Source organism: Parus major, chromosome 1 (assembly GCF_001522545.3).
Source record: "Parus major isolate Abel chromosome 1, Parus_major1.1, whole genome shotgun sequence".
NCBI classification, from domain to species: Eukaryota; Metazoa; Chordata; class Aves; order Passeriformes; family Paridae; genus Parus; species Parus major.
The window spans coordinates 50,593,218-50,620,945 of NC_031768.1; the positions used below are offsets into that span (position 1 = coordinate 50,593,218).

Consider the following 27,728-nt stretch of genomic DNA (forward strand, 5'->3'; position numbering starts at 1 on the left):
TGTGCATATTTATAATTTTGAAAATGTGGGGTTTAGTCTACAGTACATTCATTATGCAGCCCTAAAGTCCAGTCCCTAATTTGAAGTTTGATGTTAATCAGGAATTTAGCTTAGACGGAAAATACTTGGCTTGATCATTTTGATTCAGCATATATTTAGGAGAGCTGGATATATGATCAGAGAGCCATCTTCTGAGCCAATGCAGTAAAGGAGATTAAATAGCTGGTTTTGTGAACGTTGGGGTTTGATTTCCTAACCGAATATCCCTTCACTGCATACATGGTGATGGACACCCCTCAGCATGACTTTGGAAGAAGCTGAGAATGACTCTTGTGGATCTATAAGGAAACACATTTTCAGAGCCCTCTGCATACATATATGCATATAAGCAGTTCTCATGGAATTGCTACAAAGCCAAGAAACACTCTTTTTAGCACTCAGTATTGCCTGGCTGATGGAGTGGAGTTAGCAGAGTACTAATTGGGATGTTTGACATGAACCGGTAAAATACATTTATATTTTTTCAGCTTCTGAAGCACAGATGGCCTTACTCTGCATCTGATTCCTGCCAGTACTGTAGAAGGATCTTTAAAAAAGAAATAATGGGCATAGTTCTTACAATTAAAAACTGCAGGTTAAAAAATTATAACGTGCCTTCTTTTTATACTAATTTATTGTTAAAAATGCAATAAAAATATTTAGAATGCCTTTTAAACAACCATATAATCTTGTAACAATCATTTCATCTTTAAGAATTTAGAATTAAATTCTTAATTTCTTCAGAATTAATGAATGTTACTGTCAGGTGTTGAAGATACATGTGCTTTATAATTATCAGATATACAGAATCATTTCTGACTATCCCATTCCTACTTTTTTCCTGATTGTTCAATGCTCTTAAAAAATTGCGTGAAAAAATCTGTGAGTAAACAGGATACTTTTATTATGGGGATGGAGAAACTGTGTAATTTTGTCTTCCATCTTATGTTTTATGATGCCAAAGTACACATAACAGAAATATCCCTGGCATTTTAGCATTCCATTGTATGGTAAAATATGTTTGTTTAAAAATAGGAATGATAATCTATTCTAAAATATTGTGAAATCCTTAGAATAAATAAATAAGCCAATACTGCTTGACCCAGCCCTAATCAGTAATAGGCTGCAAAATAAGATAAAGGTTATTAAAATAATCCTTTTATTGAAAGAGAAAATTAGATAAGTTGTGCTGATTGACTCTGAGGCCCTCCTAGGGACATGTAAAATGAAGAATAAACTCAACTTGATCTAGTCCAAAAAGCCTGAAGAAATCCTCACAGCTGGAACATCACCACTAATTACATTTTTGCTTTTTGAATATGTATTGCCAGCTCTTTCCGTTCATTTTTAGTGATGCTATACCCGTAATTTATTAATAAACTAAAATATGCTCCAAAAATATTTGGAGAATATATTTTATGTATTTGGTTTGACAGCTGTAAATTTCACTTACATTCAACTAAAATTCTTGAAATACTGCAAGAATTACTTGTGCAAAATATGTTGTATGTAAAAAACAACAGTTTATCTGTTTTATTTCTTGTTGAGTCAGTATAAATTTCTTGCTCCTGGGCAGTCTTTCTCCTCCTTCACCTCATAATCCCACTCCTATTCCTTTCCAAAGTGTTTGACTACCTTGAGTGTCCCTCCCTATATTCTCAAATTTCTATTTCCTCACTTCTTTATTACTCCCTGTGTTTTTGTCAAGTCCTCTCTGTTTCCAGCCCTCCATGTCCTTATTCCAGCTAGCAATACGTTCCTTTGTTCCTCCCTCTATGCTTATGGATAAGTTGGCTTCCAAGGTATCAGCATAGAAGGGGAACCACTGAACCTTGGAGAAAGAGTGATCCAAAAGTTTTTTTCAAGAAGTGATTCTCCATCTGGCGCTAATTTGCCATTATGGAGGCAACTCCAACTCCAGTATGATGAGTGATCCTGTGCAGTAGTGCAGAGTGATCTGTAGAGACTGCATGTTCTTTAAAAAGGTCCAAGAAATCCTGGAAATTTATAAACTGAATTTTTTTTGCAGAAAGGAATAGCATCGAATTAGTACATTAAGTTTTCAGTAGTTAAAATCTCAGAGAATTGTCAGGAAATATGAGTCTTACTGTTGGAGAGAAAGTCCTGCATCTAAATCTACCTCCAAAGTGAACACGTAAAACTTAAGTTCTTATGTCCTCTTATTCCTGGGTAGTGTTGCTAAAGGACCCAAAATGATTCACACAAACGCTCCTCAGTGTTAGAATGGGAAAGAACCCACCTTCATTCTCTGACTCCAGTATTTATAGATTCTCGACAATGACCAGGGATTGGATAATTAAGTTGCCACCTTCCCAGTCACACTGGTCATGCGAAACGTCCATCAAAGGACGTTTCTTAGAAGGAATGTGATAAACAACTTATGTTTATGGAACTTTCAAGGGGAAGTAACTAAAACTGTGAAAACGTTGTCAGAAGGCTTTAGTTTTCAGGGCAACAGGTAGTTCTTTGCTTCAAGTGAAGGTGTACACATTTGGAAGCCATGCCCCTTGGGAAAATGATCCACAGTGGTAGACTTGATACAGAGGTGAAGGAGCTCTGTAAGGCCTACTTGCACCAGTATATGTGACTGCATCAGGTGCAAAGCCATTTTGTGTTAAGTACACATCCAAGAAGCTTTAGTAGCTGTGATCTTTTCCATGTAGGTTTTTAGTGTTTTAGTCACATTTCATTATGAGAGAGTTTTTATTCCCAAAGTCCTTAGGCAAACACACCAAACCAAGAAGCGGCACTCAGTGGACAGCATTTGCAATGTTATAATTAACTGTGAGAGCACCAGCCTCTTCGAAGTGTTACGGAAACATTCACCAGTCAGTCTGTTTGAATATTTGATATTCCTTTCCGATTTCCAGCTGTGACAGTTGCAAATATTTTAATTTCAGAGTATTTGGGTGTCCTGGAGAACTGTTGTTTGTATAAAAAGAACTAAATAAATTGTAGATTCAAAAAAAAAAATTAAAAGGAGTTATATATATATATGTATATAATTTATATATATATATATATATATATACATATAAGTCTTCTAAGATATAAACCTATTTTTATAAGAGTTTTATAAGAGTCTCAGTACACTCCTTTTAGAATTGGTAACATCCTTCACAGTCATTTTGCACTGACCCCAGTTACATACAGGGTTAATCTTGAATGACCAAATCTATAAAGCAGCCAAATTATATGGGAATTGGTTAAGAGGATTTTATTTGCTTCTTTCTTTGTTTTTGTCTGCCTGAAATTATTAAACATTTTGATTGAGAATATGAGACCCCTTGTTCTTTTGTGTTAATATAAATCAAGAATTAACTATCAATTAAAACAGAAAAGCTTCTCACACTTAAAACCTCTAACAGTGAGGAAGGTGAAATATAAAGCTTTGTACTAAATAGTGTTTGACAATGTAAAACAAAATAATATTAAGCCAAATGGAATAGATTGTTTCTACCCTGTAGAAAAAATGTATGCACCAGATTTATGGTAATATAAAATGGAAGCAGAATCCTCTTCCATCATCCAAATGGTAAGAGTGAGCCTGTGTTAGAAACAAATACATGTGGAATATTTTGCAGAGAACAGAAAAGCCTCAAGATGCATTGCAAAAAAAGTATGACGTGATTACAGAATGGCAGTAATCTGTATAGTATTTTTTTCAGCCAGCTATTATTGCTTGCTTTCAAATCCTGGCAATATCAATATTTTCCAGTTTGATTGGTGACTAATCTGAACTTATCCTACTTGCTTTTAGGAACAAAGAAGAGAGAATGGCTACCTCTATTCATCTATTATTGTTTAAATAGCTGTCACAGCTTCCAGGATGTTTGTTTCCATGTTATCTGGTGAAAGAATAAAATAGAATGGCAACAAACCAAATACAGTGAAATATGTTTGTTATATTTGGCCCAAACCAGCTGCTGTTTACAGATAAAATCTGGTTTGAACAAAACCAGGTGAATTTTGGAAATTGAGGAACAATGGATGGAGTAGTTGTAGGATTCACAAATATTTTAAAGATACGTGTCACATTCAGACTTGCCTATTATGGTGATTTAGTTCATATGTCAAGACACATATTCATCTCTGCCCAGATACTGTAGAGGCTTGGGTAACAGCTTGTCCTATCCTTGTTTATTTGTTAATTTATAACATCTCAGTTCCCAGCAAACCAAGGCAGGCCTGGACACTTCTTTGTTCTGACTTGTTCTTTCTTTTTCCCCCCCTCTTTCTTTTCGTTGTTGTGCTCCCCACTCTGACAATAGAGTTGTAGATTGACCCTATTTCCCCCTTTTCCCTGACTTCTCTTCTAACACTTCCTTTGATGTGTTTAGACTGAAAATACCAAATCTCTGTTTCCCAGCAAGGGCTCATCATTTTGCAGCATTGCTCTGCTAGTAGTGTAAGAGGAACATTAGTAGTTCCTTTGCAGCAGTTTAAAAGATGTTAGGCTAATGATTATTTGGAAACAAAAGATATCTCATCCCTTAGAGAAAAGAGGACTTGTGCAGAATTAAGTATTTTTAGATGTTTTAAAGGCAAGAGGTCATACTATTTTGCTGCTGAGATATGTGGTTATGTTTTAATTGGCTGTGTTTACAATGTGGTTTTTCTTAAAAATGCATTTTTTTAAGATTCCCTCAATCATCGCTTATCTCACATCCACAAATATCCACTCTTCCTGTGTATAATATGTACATTTGCTCTGTTTCAAACATACTCACACTCAAAGTTTATTTCACATGGGACATCAAGAAAACAAATCACATTAGTCTGACTTTTTTTTCTGAGTTGATATTTCATTAAAATAAGTTCAGAGTAAGTTCATTTCTCTAGTCCTACTCTTCAGTGTAAATTTGTTTCTGTTACTTATTATAACATAATGGTTCGGATGTTACTTTGAATTCATATCATTCTAATCTTTTTGAGTTTCTTTGCCTATCATGCAAAACCATGCCACATATTGTTAAAAATTCTTCGCAAACTTCATGTGTTGAACACGCACAAAGTACAGAAAGCATAACATTAAATAAATTGTAAAGTAGTAATACAGTAAAAAAATTGATCCCTTGCTTAAATTCTATTACAAGATCTGTGGTAGGAGCTTTCTGTATCTCAGCAATTGCATGGAAGAGCAGTTTTTGAGTTAATTAAGGCTTAGGGAATTTTTAAATGGGTCATTTTTATCTAGTATATCGTAAAATATTTTGACAATTTGAGACCTAAAATATAAATAAAATTAAGAGTAGTCTTAGAAAGTAGGAGGTCATTGATCCATTTTCCTGGCAAACTTAGAGGAAATTGATGTCTTTTCCACTTCCTTTATCATTTATATGAATCAACTTCACCATGCATACTAGTGATTCAACTTTTTCATGGTGTATCATGCAAGAACAATACCTTCACTGTAACCACTGATACAAAGAAATCTCTACCCAAAAAACCTTAAGGATGTAACATGGAAGTGGATTTTTAATTATTTTTTTTTTTTTTTTTTTTTTTTAAATTTTGGGTAAAAATCATTTGGGGAAGCCATATTTTCAGTAGAGGAGAACAGTTTTCAGCTATGCAGTAATATTATGTAGTATTTATAAATATACTGCCTAACTAGTTTTGGCTTGTTTCATTCAATTAATGAAAGCATAACAATTCTGGCAGCAGTTTAGAGAAAAAAAAAATTGCTAATGATTTTTCACACTAGAATAAGAGTGGACAAGTTGAACTAAGCTAGTTTTCAATACCAGGAATATGTAATTTATTTTTTATAATGAAGTGGTGAATATTTCTGTAATATTTTAAAAGTTGGAAAGAAGATACTCATATTTAGGGCCAAATTTTAGTACGTCCCTACAAAGTGACTACAGAGCAATCCATTCAGCTGTGGGGTAGCATGAGGCGAGAGGATGCATCCACATAGTGCATCTTTCAGAGCCTGCTTTGAATCTCAGTAAGGTAGATAGGAAATGGGTCTGAGATCTAGAGCCAGTTTTTTCTCAGCACTTTGTAAAATGATGGAAAAACCTAAATATAGGGAAAAAACCCTTTATGACTCTGAATGGTCTGAAGCTGTCCTTGGTCAACATTAATTCCTTTCAGTAACCTTAACTGGGAAAGGTCTTGGATGATGACTTTATGAGAAAGCAGTAATTGTGGCGTGAATTGTGGCAAACAGGGCATAAGGAACAGGGTCTTACTCCTCGTGTAGTCTGTCCTCAGGTTGAGTCACAGGGAAGTAGGAAGAACAGCATCCAGTACAGGATCTGCACAAAAGCAGTTCTTTCCATCTGAGGTTGTCATCTTAGGTTCTTCTTACAGTCAACAGGCACTTCTAGAAGAAGATTTACCTCTTCCTGCAGTAGATGCCTGTGGGAGTTCAGATGGATGAGTACCTTAAAGTGGCATCTACTTCTTTCCACTGGCTATAAAAGACCTGAGTGGTACCAGCCCAGCATGGCCAAATGCCTGCTTGGGTTGTTCTGTGGGAGGACACAGTAGGAAAAGCTATTCCTTTAGCACTGTAAATACTGACCAGCATGACAGAGCTGGTGAGATGAGACAAGAAATCTGCACCTGAGTGTGGTTGATAGAGGTTGCTTCCTCCTGTGGGGAACTGTTGGAATGAACTGGGACTTTGAGTTCTGGATGTCCCGTCCTGAGGTCATGAGCACTCTAACCTTCTGTTACTGCAGAGGTCAATTTTCGTGGTCCTAGACTATGTCCACTTAGGAAAATGCATTCAGTCCAAGATAGAACTCTTTTTAGGCAACTAGGATCAACTTTCAGATACTATTTTAATGTGCCTGATAAAATAAATAGAAAGGTACAACCATAATTAAATAAATAAAAATAAATTTGACTACCCCAAAATATATATAACTTACAGTGCTCAAAGCCAAAATGGAAAAAAGTGAGTCTGACAAACTCCTTCGTAGTCATATAGCTGTACAGAATCTACGTGATACCTGGGGTACATTCTGATGTCCTTGCATTGTGATGAGATACATCAATATGTGTCAGTTAATGACTGAGCCCTTGGTAAGACGAGTATGTACAGATATATGTATCTATATATATATATGTATAGATAGTTTTCCTTTTGAAGAATTCAGATTAACATCTGGTGCAAAGAAATTGACCTAAATTTCTATATCATATCAACAGTAGCCTAAAAATATTCCAGAAAATAAAAAAAATTTACAAATGAGGTTATTGAAGTTTCTATTAATTGTAGGGGGCTTATTTTTTTTTTTCCACTTCTTAATCTGTTCACAGATTATCTGTGAAACTTTAATCTTAGAAGTCTTCAATCTGTGCAAGTTTTTTCCTGTTGTGATGTCAGAAGTGATCAGATCTGATTGTTACAAAGATCCCACTAAGGAGTACAGCACTTACTGTTAGAATTCTGTGCTTATAAGAATTAGGCCAGTGATTGTTACTATGCAGTTAATTTCATGTACTGTTCAGAGCATGTTTTAATTGTGGCAATGAGGTGTATTTTCCTGAGGAAAAGTGTATTGAGGAGCTTTTCTTGGTGTTGCAAAATCTTCTGAGCTGTAAGTGAAACCATTAAGAGTGGGAAGGGTTAATTGTATGGGAAGCTTCGTATTCAAATACTTCTCATATACAAAATATATGTCATGCTAGAAAATATTCTATTGTCAATCCAAATAGAACACAAACTAAAATGAGATAATTGGGAAGGTGCCCATAAAGTCAGCCTGAATATATTATCACAAGTATATGTGAGATAATATTTGTTTTAAAAAGATTCTATGGCACTGTAAACTCAGTCTCATTAGAGACTGCATTTAAAAGGCTTATAAAGTTACTCATTAATGTTATCTTGTTGTATCTCCACAGCTTTTTCATTAAAGAAAATTCAGCAGAAAGCATTTTCTCCTGATAGCAGGAACCAATTTGCAATAAATGTTCTGGAAACCACTAGGGAAGCCATTACTGAGGTCTAATAAAAACAGACAAGCGTAACTTGTTCTATATTTTTGTTTCAATCACATACAGATGAGACCCCGCTCTCTACACCAACCGCAAGAGACAGCCTTGACAAACTTTCTCTAACTGGGCATGGGCAACCACTACCTCCAGGTTTTCCATCTCCTTTTCTATTCCCTGATGGATTGTCCTCCATAGAGACCCTTCTGACTAACATCCAGGTAGGCCTTTTTGTAGATCAGCTTAAAGGGATGGAGAGGAGCCAGTTTTGTCTAAATTAATAAAACCATTCTAGCTTAATCAGTTCATAAGATTATTTGGATCAACTAATTTACTGAAACTTTCTTGTAATTTAGGTTTTAAAGGAACCACAGCAAACAAATGAATTTAGAAGCTGTCAGATACAGTACATAAAAATACAGATTGTATATTAAAACACAGCAGAAAATTCAATATAAATTATATTGGTGTGTTTAACAACATTTGTCTTCAATGCTCTTTTTATTACAGGCTAATGAAATGTATCTTACTGTTTAACTTTATCTCATTTACTAAACAGAGAAAGAGTTCTTTAATAAATAGTTATTTCAAATTGCTAGAGTGGCATGGTGGAAATGATATTTAAAGCTATTTGAAATGTGTCTCCCATAAAAGCGTTTACAAGAAGCACTTATTTTATAAATAAGCTCATTTCACTTAAGGTGCTGTCTTCAAAGAATAGACTTCAAAGGGTATTACCAAATTTTATACTGATTTCCTATTTGGTAGTCACAATGTCTGTTGTGTGTACAAGTAAAGCTGTGTTCAAATATTATTTATAGCATACACTATGTATAGCTTGAAGCCAAATTGTTAGTGTTTCATATTAGAATTAAGAAAAAACTTTTTCTCCACAAATTCAGTTATCTTGTGTTCCCCATATGCACATTTTGCAATGACATGATTGTATACTGCATGCAGAAGTGAAATGACAGTGCCAGAAATAATGCAACCATATTGCATATTCCCAAAAAGCCTTGTTGGGGCAGCTACCAACTTCTAATTTGTCACCATATATTTCCTGCTCATTCCTGCAAACACATAAAATCAATTGTATTCTATCCAGCAGAGGATATGACGAAGCAGGGCCAAATCCTTCTCACTTTACTGTCTGAAGTAATCTCATTAAAGTTTATGGCACTTCAGAATTGTTTTATGAAAAGTATATGAGCCATTCATTAGTTGTGTTTTGAGGTCTAACAATGGAAAAATACTGCTATTTAAGAAGTAAATATTGCTATCTCTGCCTGTTCTGAAAAAGTATATTTATGATTACTTTTTGCAATTCTGAGACTTAGTATCTTAAATATTTCAACCATGAACCAAGATAACTTGATAGCATTCTTGTAACGTATCTGCTGCAATCTGTAAAGATTGTATTTTTTTCTTAAGGCAGAAGTACAATTAGTAAATTTTTAGCTGTGCATACATGTACAGAAAAGTTCTCAGTGATTTTTTTGACAAAGTCTGCACTCAATGTCTCTAGACAGCAACCTAATGAGCAAAGCATTCAGCATCAACAGGTTAGCTAATCTTGTGATTGAATATGAGAGTGCTGCACTACTTCAGGATAAATGACCAGGATTAATTTGCCAAGAATGCCTTCAGTTTTGTAAAACAAAATGCCTTTGTTTTACAGAAAATGTGAATGTGAAATTCAGTTATTCCTTTTTTTTTTTTTTAATACTCTAATCTTACCTGGAATGAAAAGACAAAATAAAAGGCAACATCATAAACAAACCGGAACTTTTTAAATCCTTCTCTTGTAGTCCTTTTGAACATCCTGCTCCTTACCTCAAGATTCTGTATCATTACAAACCATCTATTAATATAAGGTGGTGAGAAAGAAGTCCTTCTGGATTTTTCAGTATGTTCCCACATCACAATACATGGTTTTGACAGATTTATAGGAATCCTTTTGTAACAGCATATGAACGGCATTTCCCTCCCTTTCCCCTGCACTAGGTTTAATTTTTATCAGGACATTAGAAATCTGCTCATAAAATAAAAAAGAAATAAAATAGTTGATTTTCCTGTCTGTGTAGGAAAAGTTTAACAGTGGTAGACTATATTACAATATCATGTTTGTAATATACTACATAATATCAATAGTGACAATTTCATTAATCAATGCCATTTAAAATGTTTTCCATTTTACTATGTCATTGTTATTGCAATGAGAGGTGATTACCCCATGCTCACAAATGAGTTAGATACTGTGATGCTGACACTTCCAGAACAGAGTTTTAGGTATTTGATTACAAGTTCAAATTTGTTGAGGCATCTGTGAAAAGAGGCAATTCTGTACCATGGTCCCTGATTGCATTGTAATTTGTGACTTTGCTAGGAAATGCATAAGAGGTACCTGAAACCCATGATGCATTTATTACTTGAATTAGAAGGACTCTTTTCACTGAGTAAATGGCTCCATGCTGTCCTTTGGACCTGATGTGTTTTGCATCCCTTTCAGTAGAGATGTGATTTCCATGGGGAGGTGGAGCAGTGTGATCCCTCAGTCTTCTCTTCTTGTAGCAGTGGAGCAGGTCTGACTTCCTCAAACAGATTGCCAATGGCTTCATGAGTGAATTTTGGTAAACACTGCTCTTTCTTCCCCAGGGTCATTCATTCTGAAAATAGGCATGTGTCCTTTCACTGAAGGGGTATATGTCTGCTTGTGAAATGAAAGTCTACATTTTTTGTTAGGTCATGGGTCTGGGGGGGACCCACAACATACCACACATTATGTGCTGGAGCTAGCCTACATTTTAAGGATGTGATCACTGCAGGAATATACAGGCAAGGAGCTTCTGGCTACACCAATGTGCATGGACTTGATGGTGGATGTCTCTGCCATGATCCCTTATTGAATATCCAGTTGTGTGAGGTGCAGGATCTGGAGGATCTGAATAGTACAGACTTTGGGGCCTCCAAAAATCTTGTAGAGACTGCCCTGGTTTAAAATAGAACAGGATTAGGGTATTCTTTGGGCACTAGGAGCTCTAATTTTGTCCTTTGATATGGTTAAAAGGATCCTAAATCTTGTCAATGGAAAAGTACTTTTCGGGTACGCAAACAAGATTTCTAACTTTTTTAGAAGTTTAAATTTCTAAGTTTTGTTATTTGAAAACAAATGTGCTTTAAGTCCTGCAGATGCTGATGAGCTCAAGTGAATTTGTTGCTTAACTGTAATTCTGTTTTAGAAGTCTGAGTAATTTTTTAGGCTTGACCTCTGAGCACAAGTGAGTCTCTTTCTTCCATTCATACTAAAGTTAAATTGATAGCCCCTGATGACAAATTCATAATTTTAGGCAAACATTAAACAACCTATTTACTTCTGCTATCACCAGTATGTCCTTCTGTATACCATATATATGGGTTTTTTTACTTCTCCATAAATACTCCTTTAAGCAAAATAAAATGTTTAATTATTTGTACTTTTACAGACGAGATAATAACAATATAAAATAAATTGAATAGCCAGCATTGTTCTTACTGGGGACTGCTGAAATACAAATAATGACCTCTAAAAATATATAATTAAGCAAATGAACACATTAAAAAAAAGTAATAAGATTGGGAATATATTTTCTTATTTGGATTTATATCTGCACATCTAAAAGAAAGAGAAAATAAAACTTAAATCAAGTAATATGTCTGTTTTTTCACAAAGTGTATTTGTAGGTTTCTTCTGGATAAGTGCAGTTGCAGGGAGGATGAAGGGTGGGGGAAAGTGAGTCACAGCAAAATGCTGTTTATGTGCTAGTGAGAAGGCTAAAGATGTCTTCATACCCCTCACATAAGTTTACCTTTTTGAGTCATGGCCTGATTATGCCAAAGTATGTTACAGCCACAGCCTTTCATGATGCTAGATATTCTTGGGTAACAGTAACATTTTTTAAGCTTTTAGAGTATGAATCTCTAGTGTCCGTCAGCTGAATTTCCATTAATATCTAAGAGATTATACAGTTGCACCATGATAGCTGTATTTTTCTATCAAGACTGTATTGTGTTGCAATACTTTTATTGCTAAATATTTTTAAAGAGATACCTAAAATAATTTGCAAGTTTCCCATTGATATTAGTAAAAGCAGTGCATGGTTACAAACTAAATTCCCCTCTGAAAACAAAGAAAACTACTGGCTTTCCCCTCTGAAAACAAAGAAAACTGCTGTGAATCTCCTGAACTGTTGTTATCTATGACTAAATACTAAGGGAAAAACACTGCAAACAGGGGATGAAATAAAAATATCCTAGTAAAAAAATCCCAGTTTTACTTCATGTTATCTTATCTATCTTCTGCTAAAATTCAAGACAATTATTTTATTTTTCATGGAAAGTATTAATGAAAATATAATTTATAGTTGTGCAATTTGCCTTTATCTGTGATAAACTGTGCAATCTGAGATATTAAAAACATTGTCTTTCAGGAGTCATCTCTAGAGATGTTCTAACTCTGTTGTCTTGCTCACGGTACTTAGTCACTAGTCAGTTATAAATAGCAGATATTCAAAAATTAGCTTGTGAAGTTATCTAGAATTGTATGTATATGTTTTTTTTCTAGAGCCTTTCACTAGATACTTTTAATGATGGCAGCATACAAATTATATATTTTTTCCTGATTAAAAAGAGAAGCAATGTTATTCCCAAGTGTTTTCACCATGGATAGCTAATACTGCAGAAAGAAGCCCCTGAGCTGTAACCCTCTGGAAGCCAGGAGTTTTGACTAGGAAAACTTCCAAATGTGCATGCCCTGATCATCTAATTTCCCTTTTTCACTCAGTGTGGGCAATTGTTGGAAACAAGAATATGATATTCTAGATAGTCTATCAAACTAATTAGCAAGGTCATTTTGATGTCACATATAAACATATAGTCAACTAAATTCTGTTAGGTGGAACACACACTTAAAGATGCAGCCAGAAAAAGCAGGAGCTTCTATACACCTTCCCCTCCACCCCTTTCAAAGTAGGCAACACATTATTTGTGTAATTTAAAAACTGTGACAAGTAATACTGGTTTTAAGACTGAGGTTTGATATATGTTTAGTTTCTGTAGGATCATGAGGCTGCCTTTATATGATGGCGTTCTCAGATCAGAGAATGGGAAGAAACTCTGATATCAACTTAGCCTTGTGTTTGGGACAGTTCTAAAGGATTTGTGAAAAACACTAAAACAAGTACAGTAAACAAATCAGAATGCTCTATAAATGCACAGGGAATAAAATGTCCATTTTTGACATTACCTTGAAATAAAAATTAAGAGGGACACTGAGAAGAATGGCCTGCCATGCTTAAAGCCAGGTTCCAGATAGAGCCGTACTGTATTAAAAACAAATCTGAATCTGAGCATGTTCACTGCAATTATCGTTATCCAGCCTCCCTAACATCTGACCTTCCCTAAAGAGAAATATTTTCTTTTTGTTAATGTCCTGTGTTGCACTGCATTTCCCATTGTCATTGGCAGCATATTGATTTAATACCAGGTTAGAGGATTAGCCATAGCATATACAAGTTGGACATACTGTATTTTGTATAATCTTCTACAGCTGATCCACTGGGAGAATTAATAGAATTTCATGCAACCCTGAAATTGCTATTTCTGTTCCAGGGGGCACTGATGATTTTTTAGATGTTGAACTTTTTTAGTTTTTCTCAGCCACTTCTGCACTGAATAAAGGGAGATATTGAATGTTTCCAGTATTTTTGCATTAGTGCTCTCATTGGCAACAACAGCACTTTTGATATGCATCAGTTTGGCTCTAGTGCAGATTTTTTTTTTTACATTGGATGCCTACTGATGTGCACTGATTTAACTTCTAAAAATGAAACTTAATTTTGTGTAGCTTATAAGTAGTCCCTAGTGGATCTTGGCTCCAAAAAGCTAATATTTTTCAGACATAATCAGCAGCAATAGGTAATATATTACCATTAGCTATGTTAGCAAGTATAAAAAAAGGAAAGACTGGGGGAGGAAGAGTAATGCAGAAACTCAATAGAAAATGTAATAATCTTTTAGCAGCTTCGTACTTTGCAGCAAATCTTAATATAAAATTACACACATCAGTGTTACACTCTAGTGTTGTTCTCCATGTTTATTCATAATGATTGTTTCATATTTAAAGAACACCAAAATATTGTGTTTTCTCAGCCAAGGACAATAATAGTTTAATAGTAATTTATTTTAAACTGCTACTGATAATACAACCAATCAACACATTAAGTGATGCCAACATTGGCATCTTGCTAAATAATCTCTAGGCTTTGCACCGAGAGTACATCTTTCAAAGATAAGTCAACAAGAGCAATCAGAGCAGAAAATTAGAATTTGGTATCTTAGAATTAAAATACAGCTAAACTAAAGTTTTAATTGGGGTGATCTAAAAGGGCACTTGATGTAATGATCTCTTTCATTTGTTACTAATTGTTTGTTCCTGATGAAGAAGAAACATGTACATGAATGTAGTTGAATTGAGTAAAGATGGCAGCTGCTTTAGTGGCTTGATTTCATTGTTAAATAAGATGGATTTTAAGAATTTGGGAAGACAGTGTTTCCAGCTTTAAACTTTTCATCAACAAATATTTTTCATGTAATTTCTCTTGATCTGGTTTATTTAAGATTTGGATGATTCACATGTTCCAGTTAGTGATGAATAGGAGGAGATTAAAACACCCTAAGTTTAAACATAAGCCAGAAGCAGGTACTGATAAACAACTCCTACTTCAGTTTCTTACTAATTCAAATGCATCAAACACAGGGGAATATGGCCATGGAAAAGAAACAGAATTCAAATTAATATTAACTTCTGAAAAACAGATTGTAAACACTTTCCAGATACTTCACACTGTATTTTGCTTTGCATATGTATGTAGAGCTTTATAGGTAGATTTATTTTTCTCTAATAATCATTCAGGTTTAACATTCAAACCAAAATACCTTTGTGATTCAGTTATTTTACAATAACAAAAGAAAACTGCTAAAACTTTAAACGTATTTGTGAGGACATTTGTTGTTGTCACCATTGTTACCATATTTCCAAATGGTTCTATTTTTGTTTAGTGAATACCATTTTGCTGACCATCTGGGCCTTGCAGTCAGGTGTTGAGTTCTTTCACTTTCTGTGGACTTCAATAGATGGAAGTGTAACAGAGCTGCAGAGCATTAAGCTCTGAACAAGATAAGATTTGAGGCAATGATTTAAGAAGTTTGAGGAGTACTGAAAATTACAGGCTCTGAAAACAGAACTAAAAGAGGAGTTTGAAGGATGCAAATTTTACAGCAATCATTGGCACTGGGAAGACTAGTGGGATAAATGTTCAGACTAATACTGACAAAAAATATTTCTTTCTATTTCTCAAGTATCATTGTACTTGCTTCTTTTTCCATTCTTCTTTGTGAGATATTTTTAAAAAAATTATGAAAAAACATGCAATGCAGAATCCAATTCAGAAAGTGTGACTGAGGGGTGAGGAAGCTTATTTGGGAGAGGGGCATTGTGCTTTTATGTCTGAGTGCTCAAACCAGGTCTTGAGTGTGACCCTTATATCTGTTAGCTGAATGTTTCCCTAGCAGAGCCATTGGGGAGTACTGTTCTGTCTCTCTTGTTGGCATTGTTTTGCTTCATATCAGTAATTAAATCTCTGTTGGGTCAAATTATATCTATGGTTAAGTTATCAGGAGTCTTGCCTAGGATATAGGAGAGTTAGTTTCATATCCATGGAGGTTCATATATGAATATCCATGCTTAATTATCTACTTTATTATGATAACTTCAGTAGAAAGGAATCGTGTGTAGACCCAAGAGCCTGATGGCCAGGCTTTTGGGAAAGGGAAAAGGATATTTGCATGTTCATTTATTTCAATTCCATTTCTCCTTATATTTTGATGCCCTGTCTTAGTATCCTAACTATCTACATAATATTATTAATAATACACTGTGCCAGGATAATCCAATTTCCCTGCAAAAGAAGAAGGAAATTTGAAGTTGGAATTCTCAAAAGAATTTTAAAATAATCTGAATTGTTATTTCTTGATACACTAACAACAGAAAGAAAGGTAGAGCTTGTATCAGCCATCTCAGGTCAAGAAATCAAGAGGTGATTGTGTTTTGTTTTTCTGCTGTGAGATAATAGCCATGCACATCAAGGAACAGGCTTGTTAAAACAGAGATGTCTTCCTGCTTTGTGACTGTCCTTTCCTTACTAACCCAATATACTGATAGTCTGGAACCTTAATGGTATATGTACATATTTGAAATTAGTAGTTAATAAACAAGGATGAGGAGCAAGATGGAAAGACTTTAATTTTTTAAATTTTACTTTACCTAATTTCCACTGGCTTGAGTTTGATCAGAGATTGAATTCTGTGTATTATGTGACTGTGGGATTGCCAGTTTTTCTTAAGAGAAGTAAACCTATTCCTGTATATTTTTAACATGAGTTATATGCACAGTCAGAGGTAAGTTTTCTAAAAAACCTGACTCTCAGATTTTTACAGATTTCTGTCCACCTGCCAAAAAGTTAATTCCAGTTAAAAATTGCTGTTGTTAATAGTTAACTTTGTTCCTGTGACAGAATTATTTTATTTCTAAAATATAATGTCACTATCAAGGAAAAATAACAGTAGTTATTATGTTGACTGTTCTAGCATTCTCCAAATATCTAACTTTATCCCTGAACAGGGTCTACTAAAGGTTGCTATAGACAATGCCAGAGCTCAAGAGAAACAGGTCCAACTGGAAAAAACAGAGCTGAAGATGGAGCTCTTCAGGGAACGAGAACTGAGGGAAACACTTGAAAAACAGTTGGCTGTGGAGCAGAAGAACAGAGGTATCTTGATTAAGCAGACATAAACACTTTGTAATTTATTTCCTTAGGAAAAAAATTTTTATCAAACATCTGTGTTTTATCAAAATTTTACCTCCCTTAAATCATGTTAGTTCTCAGCTGACTGCAATGAAGGATGTTTTATAATCTGCCTAATTTTGTATAGAATCTTCATGAGACTTGGAGCAAGGACCCTCCTTTTTTTCTTCAACATTTTTCTTCTCTCAGTAATACAAAAGCAACTATGAATACCCTATGTGCTATAACAGACCTTCGCAGGTTGTGATCATTAGGAAAAGGAATAGCTACTTAATGCAAAGACAATTTTTATCAAATTTAAGAATATACAAGTTTTTAGGAACTCTGTTCTGTTCTTATAGTGCATATTTGGGCAAACCATATGTAATAAATATAAAGATAGTGATAATATACGAGCTCTTTATAATGCATAGTAGATAAAACACATGTTTGTAGAAGTAACAGTGAAGGTTCTTGAAGCAAAAGCATTAGTAGCATTTGTAGCATTAACATCAGCCCTCTGTAAAGCCTATAAATGTTAGAGATTTTAAAATAATTACATTGATAGTGAAGGTGAGGCAGTTTGAAGTGACTTGCATTAGCTATTTGCATTATGAGCATGTTTCTATCTTTATGTGCTCATTTCTCCGTCTCTATGTCTCACCCTTTAATAGTGCCTGACTACTTTGCAAGGACAGCCTCTGGTACTTCCTTACTGTTTAACTCAGACCACGACAAGTCAGATATGTATTTTTTCAGGGCTAGAGTTACAACTCTCTTCTTGTCCAGTTTTATTTTCTGGTAACCACCTAAACAGAGAATTCAAGAATGATTGGATTCACAACCAATGTCATGCCTTAAACTAACATGCTAGCAGTAAGTATGCAATGTAATCCTGCTTAATGCCTTGACCCATTAAAGGGTAGGACTATCACATCATTAACTACTCATTTTTAACTTCTGAGAATATATATTGAAAGGCAATTGCAGTTAACAATTATCACACCTGTGCAATGAATCATCCCTTTGTACACAACTGGTGCATTCTGCTCAATCCAATTGTATTACTTACACTTTTAAATGAATTTGGTAAAACCATAAAGAAATGTGGTTAGTCTTCACATCTTTCTCACAACTGCTCAAATGTATGTTCCTTTTTTCCTTGTTGTACAATTACATGCAAAACAGAAAAGGTTTGACGGGGGGAACCCATCTGACCTTACTTTAGTTTCGCCGTCTACAAATTAAGCATCTTGCTTTAATGAATAGAAGTTTGCTTTCTGGACAATAACAAAAGAATCTTGTAGAGCCTGTTCTCAGATCGGTAGGTGGGGTCAATTTCTCTGTGAAGACTTTTCCTTTTACCTCTGGAGGTCACCTGGTTGACCAGGCCATGCTAGACACGTGTTTTGAAAAGATAAAATTAAACAAAATGAATTTCACTCAAAGTTGTATATCAGAAAAAAAACCATGGGATAGTCTCTTTTTTTGTTCAGGTTGCTGAAATAATTTGCAATGTTATTTTTAGCATGATGCATTACTGCTTTTGTATTTGCACCCCTCTAATGACAATCTTGCACTGGTAAAACAAAGAGGAATGGATTTGAATTGTTAATGGTAGTATGCAGCAAATCAAATATAATGAGGTTGACTATCTCTGCTAGTGAATACTTCTGTATAAAAGAAATAAAAGTTTGGATTATTCTTCCAAATAGATAGAATTAAGAGAGAAAAAATAAGGCCAGGTTCTAATTATTTTGGAAATTTACTCTTCAATTAAAGGCAGAAGAATACATAGGAGCCTTTACCTACTATTAGATTTTTCAGATAGCAAGTGTCATGTCTTAAAAAAAGTTTCATATGTCTTAATGGAAGCTTGAGCAAGAAGGGAGAAATATACCAGGTTCCTTGCTAAGAGATACCATAAGAAAATACTGAAAAACACTTAAAAGCTACAGCATATAAACACAAGCCACTGTGTCACATACAGGTCAAATCCTTTATGTGAAGGAGATCTTCAGCATTAGGCAAAATCTATCTTTTGCTCATCATGTTAATACAAGTCAAATATAATTCTCTTTAGTGGGTATGGATAAGTATTTTTGCCTTTTTTTATGGAGCGTTGGTTTCACGGCTGTTACTGTATGTTCTACAGAGCTGCTTATTTACTGTACTGTTTCCTTCCTTCTTTTTAAATTTTCCAATTAGCGATTCCTAAGGCTGTAGGATGTGTCTCATCAACTGGTGAAAGTAGGATAATATCTCTTTTGTGAGCAGCTACACAGTAAGGGTTTGCTAATTCTGGCTCTGACTGCTGTAGTCACATCTACAATGTGTCAGCCATGATGACATTTTAATTCAGAAAGCAACATATGTTTCCTTCTCATTTATTGCAATCACTTTCAAAGTACTTATAATGAAAACATTAAAACCATGCAATGATTCAAAATGTATTTAGTTTAGCCTTTGTATAGATGCTAGATGTTCTTTGATAGTATGAGCTAATTAGCCTGTAAAGTAGTTGGTGTTGTACAAAATGAGAAAGAACCAAAATTCCAAAGTCTTGGATGTAAATTATGTAGTTATTCTGACTACAGGATATGTGCTTATGTTAATTTTGTGCCTGAACAGTTCTGTATAGCAGTGCAAAATATACAAGATCATCTAAAAGGTGGTTCTTCTTAGCATATAAATTAAAGAGCAATAACAATGACAGTTCCCTTTAAAAGTTTCATTATTTGCATTTTGTGAAAGATTCCACCATCGCAGTCTACTGTCCCTGGGGAGTATGAACTGGTGGAAGTATATTTCTGTATTTTCGAGCATTCATTCCATATACCAGAGGTAGTTTTGCAGTGAGATACAGGGCAAGATAGATCTTGATATTCAAACCTAACAGTTCCTAGCATCTGGGTATGGTAAGGATAATCCTTTTGGTGCATATAAAGAATTCTTTAGGGAGGAGTTTACTAGGTAATTTTTTAGTTAGTGTCAAAATAACAGAATCTTCTGGAAGGGATTATGCAGGAAGGTCTTAGGACAAAAAGCTTTTTACATGAACATCCATGAAAACCCTAAATGTGCTATTTAAGAATGGGTGGTGTGGGGAGGGGGAGATGATGCTATGCTTTACAGCTTCATTTTAATGGTTGACATTACCCTTTTCCATCAGGAGCACAACTTGTAATATGTTCCTCTAGTTAGGGATCCTGCAAGTCTTAGCATTTTGGTTGTAAGTCACTGGTAACATAGAAAAAATTTTGATAGATTGAAGATGAATACTGGACTTACCATCCTTTTCCTACAGAGTTTAAGCTGAAGAGATTCAAGGAAACCATTTTTTCTAAATAAGGACTTTGTATATTTAATTTCAAAATGCTCATTTCTTTGCTAATATTTCCCTTCACATTTAACAAAGCATAGTAATATTTACTTGACTGGAGGATCCAGCACCGTAAAGGATTTTCTGTGAGTTCTTCAGGGTTAGATGGCTGATGGGACAGGCACCAACAGAAAGCAAGAAAGAGAAAAGGGAAAGACAAAAGGGAAATGTGGAAAAGAAGTAAATATGGGGAAGAGAGCAGGCACCAAGAGGTCAGGTAGTTTGCAGGAAGCAGAGCTTAAAGGGAAGTTAGAAGTCTCAGGGCCTTTCCCCAAGAAATGAGAACCAGAGCAGGGTGGGGGCTGCCCAGGACCCAGGCTGACAGATCCCCCTCTTATATGAGAGAAGCTGCAGGGAGGCAAAAACTTCATCACCATGTGTCTATTTACTGTGCTATGGGAAATAGAAATGGTGAAATTAATTCTGAAAACCCCTTCACCTCCAGAGACAGGGGCTTATCTACGTCAGATGATTCAAAAAGCACATTCCATTGCTAGTTTCTGAGGTTTTCTGATTCGGAAATTCAGATTCTCAGCTGTTTATTAAAAAAAAAAAAAAAAAAAATTATAAAAATTGGTGCCACATATAGTTTTACATATAGAACAGTAGCTTTTAGATTATTCCAAGGTGATTCCAATGAATTTCAAGTAATTTTCATGGTTATTGTGTAATTAATCAGTTTATATGAACATAGTGTTTCTCAGGACCCTTGATAGGTCATTGTGCAGGCAAGTTTCAGATCCAAACTGGAGTACACTGATGTTATTTTGTTTTCACAGCAATAATTCAGAAAAGGCTAAAGAAGGAAAAGAAGGCAAAGAGGAAATTGCAGGAAGCACTTGAATTTGAGACTAAACGACGAGAGCAAGCAGAACAAACACTGAAACAGGCAGCTTCAACAGATAGTCTCAGGGTCCTAAATGGTAAGAAGCCAATTTTTGCCTCTGTGTCATTAACTTTCAATTTAAGTGCCAAAAGAATCTTGTTATATTGAAAATTTATAACATGATGGAAAGGGAAAAAAAAGAAAATCTCTTTTATTTCCTTCATTCAAGTGATACCTCTCTCTTTATTGCTTTGTTACTTTATATAGTAGGTGCAAATAAAGTCACTGGAGAGAATGTTCAAACTAGGACAATTTTATATTATTAGCTTGAGAAGTCAATTTTTTTCTTCCTTTTTCTCTCCCCACATTTATGCTAGAGAAATCTATTGCTCATTAATCTTCCCAGTCTAACAAAAAATTGTCCTGGCCTCCAGTCATTGTTCAACATTAAAAACACTGACAAAGGTTGATTGTATTGTAATTCAGCATTGGAGTAACAGGTTGTAAAAAGGGCTATAAGAATCAAATGAAATATGTGTCAGTCTTACCTTTCTATGTTTCTAGACTCTCTGACCCCAGAGATAGAAGCTGACCGCAGCGGGGGCAGAACAGATGCTGAAAGGACAATACAAGGTAGGAATTTGCAAAAGGCTATAAATCTAGATCTTGCTATATGAGTTTTTCCTCAGCTTTAGACTGCTATTCAAGCATGTAGCCTACCATCTGGGCCACATCAAAACAAGTTCAAACAAGGTCAAGTTCATCTTGCTTGTTTATAAGAGAGAATACATTCTGTGCTGATAGATTTTCTTTAAATTAATAGGTCATTTCTGTTTATACAGAGCAATTAAAGAAGAATAATTAACTTGAAACAATATTGGGTTGAATCTCAGACATACTGAATGCAGTTTTTGTGAATATGTGTAGTTTGATTAGAGTTAATAACGTTTTTAAAGGTGTTTTTGAAACATCTTGAGCCTTTTAACTGTACAAATGGCTAAACCTAATGGGTAACATTCAAGGCATGATGAGAATTTCTTAGCTAATAGTCAGTAGCAGTTACTGAAAGATGTGTTTCAATAAGCTACTCTGAGCATTAACAATAAATAAGCTGTTTATTCTCATCTTGGATTTTTCATTTACCACATCCCATTATTTACATTTTAATAAAACAAATCTGCTGAGTAAATTTATACATGAAATACTAAAGAGAGCCATATTACTTCCCTGGTGAATCTAAATGTACATATACATTGCAAACATCAAGATATTAGTAAAGAGCAAATTTTGAAGATAGTATTTATATTATAATATCTATTCTTATCAACAGGCTAAATCTACCTACATGAATACTAAGCAATAAAAATAGCAATTGTTTTCAATGGTAAATGAAGGTGCATTTTTCAGAGACAAGCCTAAAAGGATTAGCTCCAGTAATCACACTCAATTGCCTTTATTTTGCATTTTGAAGTCAATCATCCTAACAGTATCATTTGACATCTTCTGTGTGTTATTTAATCACATTTTCTAACTTGCAAGGAGTTGTTACTTGCGTGCCACAAGGAGGCTGTAACAACAGAATAAAAAAGTCAAGAAGCTTTTAACGGGTTGAACATATAAACAAATATCAAAAATGCAGTAAGTTCTTATGAAAGACAAACACACAAATATATAAACAAAGACATTTAAAGCAAGTAACGTCTGCGAAGTCAATAACACAGAAGTTGGAATATGCCAGATTAAATGTTGCCTGGGAAGTGAATACATATTATGAGGTCTTTTACCCCAGAATCCTGCCTTCCTTCCTGTAAAACTTATACATTATTCAAAGCACCATTTGATAGAATTCATTTGGTAAGAATTCAGCCATTATTTCATTTTGTTATAATTCAGACATTTTTTTACCTCTTTTGATGCTATAACAGACTTCTAATTTCTTGGGAGACCATGCTGCTGCACCGGTCACTGCAGTACTTGCACTCATTGCAAACATTAATTGCTCCATCTTCAGAGCATTCTTGCAAGGAAATGAAATTTGGAGTATTCCAATTTGATAGCTGGGAAACAGAGTCAAATACAGATTACGATGACATATTGCTTAACTGTCAAGAATCAAGGACCTAATTTTTCAGGATAATTTGCATTTTTGGCAGAAGCATTCAGGTGTAATCAAATCACTGTTCCTGTTGAATTCAGTCTTGCTCATAGGCTGAAATATCAAGTTGGATATTTATAATATGAGTAATACAAATTTGAAAGCATGTAGTCTAAATGATTTTTCCCAAACTATATAGGACCAGCACTTCAGCTTTTGAACAATGATTATGCATTCTTTCCTAGCTAGCCTCTGCTCATTTAATGTATTTCCATTTTTGCAATAAGTGAAATCAAGGATTTGCAGAAGATATTCTCAGTAATGACTTTTCCTTGATTCACCTGTCCAAGGTCATGCACATTAAAAACAAAATTAAAATCCACAGATGATTATTTAGTTCAAGACTGGACCTTGATATTTTCTGATTGTGATATTAAATCATATTGCAAAGGCAAAATTAAGGCAACCTTAATTCTGACATTTCCTGTGTCTACTTTGCACTCTCAATATATAACTAAAGCAGAGGGTTTTTAAGGAAGAGGAAAGAAGAAGTTCTCATGTCTTACAGTTTAATGTATTCAGCTCAATCATCATACAGCAGTTCAGAACTTTCAGATCTAGTGCAATTTGTAACCCTACAGCTCAAGGAGAGTTCCTAACTGTAGGAACATATTGTTAGTGTAAATCAGTCATTGTAGGGTGACAGGCTTCAGAAATAGTTCAAGAAACAGTTAATAGCAGGCAAATCATGCCAAATGTCAGGACTCTTTGTGTTCATTTGCAATACTGGAAGGAGGATTTCCTTTCACAGTAAACTCCCTTTTCTCTGTGTCCCCCTTACTATGTGTCCCTTTGTATCTGTCCCAGTTCCTTCTTCTGTCCTCCTCCTCTCTCCAATCCCATCTTTTGTCTATTCCTAATCTGACTATTTTCCTTGCTCTACATTACATTGCTCTTCTTTTTTCCCAGCTTCACATTCTTCCAGCATTCATTTCTGAACTTAGTTTCATGCCACTCTGTTTATTTCCTTAATTACAAACTCTCTCTCTCCGTGACCCCCAGCCCCCTGGCTCTGTCTGACCTTTCCTGTTGCCTCCTCTCCTTACCCAGTCGTTGTAAGAGCTGCACTGATGTTCCCTGTTACCAGCCTTCCCTGTTGCAAACCACATCTCCATCCCTAGTGTTTGCTTCCCCCGTCTCCCCGGTCAGGCTCATGTTCCCTGCTGGTTTCAGTTCATTGCTGTTTCTTTTTGTGTACCTGTCTGGAAATCAGGGAGGGAAGCACTGAGAGGATTCAGTTCCAATTTCAGTATTTAGCATGACAATTGTAGGCAGGAGCCAGGAGAAAGAATTGCAGAACCACTTCATTCCTGCAGCACAGGAGCATGAAGCACACTCAGTACAGATGGGGCACTTTACCTGCAAAACTCTACAAAAGTTTTCCAATAGTTGAAACATTTTGTAGTACTTTCTTGGATTTTGTTTGGGACAACAAAGACCATATTGTCACAAGTATACAAATTTCAATTGTGTCCTTACATTTTATTTGTAAATGATATTTTGTATACTTTGGTATGCACTACAGAAGAAATTATATTCTATTATTCTATATACAGTATATTCCTTAATTAAAAATATAATAATATAATACCACCTCTTGCATCCTTCAGAGTCTGGGAAAAAATACTTTCTAGGGAATTACTTTCTTACTCCTCTCAAAAATATATGTGACTCTTAGTATCTAAGCATGCCTGGGGTAATAGTCTTTTTAACCACAATCATTTTTCAATTTACTGTGTTGAGCATGCTATGTAGTTCTATAACTAAGCAAACAAAGGTAGGAAAGCTGTAGTGCTCTGTAGGGAAGTGATATAATTGAAATAAAAAGTGTAATTTCAGCATTTAAGAAAATATTATGCAAGAAAATCATAATTAAAACTAAAGATTTTGTTTACTATTTATTATTAATAAATGGATACTTGTCAACTTGAAGTTATATCTAATGTTGCTATTTTTAAGTATCACTTTGAAGAGTAAGGAATAGAACTAATTTAAGCATAGAAGATAATTGCATTTGTCAATAAAGGGGTATGTTCTGTTCTATTTTTTCATCGTGTAGCACTCATTTAGATTCACTTTTAGTGCATGTGAAGTCTTTTGTAAAATGGGAGCAATAATAAAAAGGAATTTGAATACAAGACTATAAAAAGAATCAATGCAGGGTATTTTAGGATTGTGTTTGAGTTTTTTTAAATACTGAGTAGATAACAGTTTGCTGCAATATCCATAAAATGTTGACAAATAACCATAATAAATAATTCAAATTTGGGTCTCAGATGTACTTATGTATTTTTTGAGCGATAGAAAGAGATACTAAGCTGTTAGGAACTGGTGAAGACACTGGTTTGAAATGTTTTCTTTGCTTCTGTTTTAAATAACAATAAAGCAGATTATCCTCTTCTCCATACATATTGTAGGTTCACTAGATGCCTATGCCTAGCTCCCAATCCGGTTTCCCAAGACCCCCTCATCCCACACAAAAAGGTACCATGCAAAGATAATGTTTGACTTTTATATACTGTTTTGTTAAGAGACCTCTTACTAAGCACTAGAACAATGACATTTACTGCCGCTTTTACTTCCTTATTTCCATTGATTTTTTTCTTTCTCCATCTGGTTACTTACCATGTATTTGCCTGCCTACATTATTACATTTTCTTTTCGTCTATATATCCCACATTCCAAATTTTCTGTCTCCCAGTAGTTTCCATCTCAAGTCCTGTACCTTCATTTTCATTCTATTTAAACAGCAGTTGCTTTTCACATTATCTAAAATCCTCTTAAAGTATTCTAGTTCTGCACCATCTTCACCATTGACCATTCTTTCCTTGTCATGTTTCTGTCATGTGTTCCTTTCCCAAATTGCTCACAAATGATTTTGTGCTTTTGTCCCGAAGCTATCCTGGTAAGAAGAGGAAGATTAATCAAATTTCCCCTCTTTCATGCTGCTATTTTTTTTTCTTTTCCATTTATTTCAAACTTACTAGCAATTGCCTCAGCTTGTACCTTTTTCTGCTTTCTTCAAAAAAATTTCCAATTTCTGCATGCCATCATTCTAGCTGCTCCTGAAATCAGCTCCATCATTTTCTTCTGTGTCTTCTTACCCTGCTCAGTTCCCTGAATTCTCAGGTCTATCTGGTTTTTCACCCCAAATGTTTGTTTTTGTTTACAAGAGGCCCTTTGCATTTTCTGTGTTCTCAAAGTTCTTCCATCCTGCTCACTCTCAATCAGTTTTTTTCCTCAGCTATGCATTCTCCTCCAGCAGAAAATTTATCCTCCTTGTCCATTGGTCAATTTTTCACATCGCAGTTCCTTATTCTGCTGCAAATATTATATTTTTTCTTTTAGCACATTATCAGCCTTTCTCCAGATGTGTCTGTTATCTACTCTCCCTGTCCCTTAGCAAAATGAACTTACCCTTTCTAAGCCCTTTCCCATCAAGATGTTCTCTTTGGTTTTTCACCTCTTCTCTAGGCTCATATTAACAATTCAGTGAAGTGTAATGCGAAGTGGCTTCAGATTATACCTTCCTAGGTTAAATAGAAGACCCACTCAACTACCGTGCACACAAAACCTTCCAGGGCCATCTGTCTTTTTCCCCTCCTAGAAAGGACAAGGCAGGAAATAGAGATGTTTGAAGGCTACTGAACAAGAGCAAGAAAGAAATTATGATTTAAATTTTCCCATTGCAAGTGTGCATTTTGCTGCCCAAATATTAGGGGAAAGCTTCCCTGCAGTTGCTCTCCACATCAATAAAAATCGCTTTTATACAGCTTTAGTCATTTGCCCTTAAACCTAACCTGTTTTGGCATTGGTTTGAAACTCGTTTAATCTATTTTTGAACAAGCAAAATCCACATAATAATTTCAGCAACTGATAGACCTTGATTCTTTCTTGTTATATTTGTTTGAAAAAAGAGTATTTGAAGGACTTCCACAATGTAATGGAACTTTTAGTGGTTATGTTAAGCTACTGCACATGGTTCTATTTCTGATATATAAATCTTGGGCAAAAGTGTGTGGAAGTATGTGCTGATATTTTTTATGAGATCAAAAACTTTATTGGAAAAGGCCATTATCAAGGCTGTGAAGTCAAGCATTCCAAAATTAGGAAATGGTAAGAGTTAAGATTGTCTTCCGCACCTTTGTTCAACTGTCTTTGTGTATGTGTCATGATACAATCTTTAATTATATGATTACATACTGGATTTTTCACAGTATCTTGTCTCATTCAGTACAGGGGACAAAAATATAGGTGAATAAAGGATATCTATCCAATATCTTCTTCATCTTCAGTGGTCAGTGTGTCTTCTAATGCTTTATATAATACTTGGTTTATATATAATATTTCCATAATTAGACATCATGTGTTACAGAAAAGTTTTAAATTTTTATCTAAATTTCTTCCATATATTAAATCTTAATTCTGTAATTTCCTAACAGCTGAGGGCTTTGCATCACTAATGTCCTA

General features: G+C 34.8%; 1 protein-coding gene across 6 annotated transcripts in view; it reads left to right on the forward strand.

Moving 5' to 3' along the window:
• Positions 1–27,728, forward strand: part of DACH1 (dachshund family transcription factor 1) — a 354,190-nt gene that overhangs the window by 296,315 nt on the left and 30,147 nt on the right. For 4 of the 6 annotated variants that reach the window (XM_015628113.2, XM_015628123.2, XM_015628142.2 and 1 more), the window contains 4 exons: positions 8,086–8,237; positions 16,733–16,880; positions 21,057–21,200; positions 21,668–21,736. In XM_015628113.2, the coding sequence (XP_015483599.1) occupies positions 8,086–8,237; positions 16,733–16,880; positions 21,057–21,200; positions 21,668–21,736 (513 nt within the window). Of the gene's footprint in view, positions 1–8,085; positions 8,238–16,732; positions 16,881–21,056; positions 21,201–21,667; positions 21,737–25,675; positions 25,743–27,728 lie in introns of all 6 variants that reach the window. The other 2 variants (XM_015628133.2, XM_015628159.1) reach the window with 1 other exon arrangement.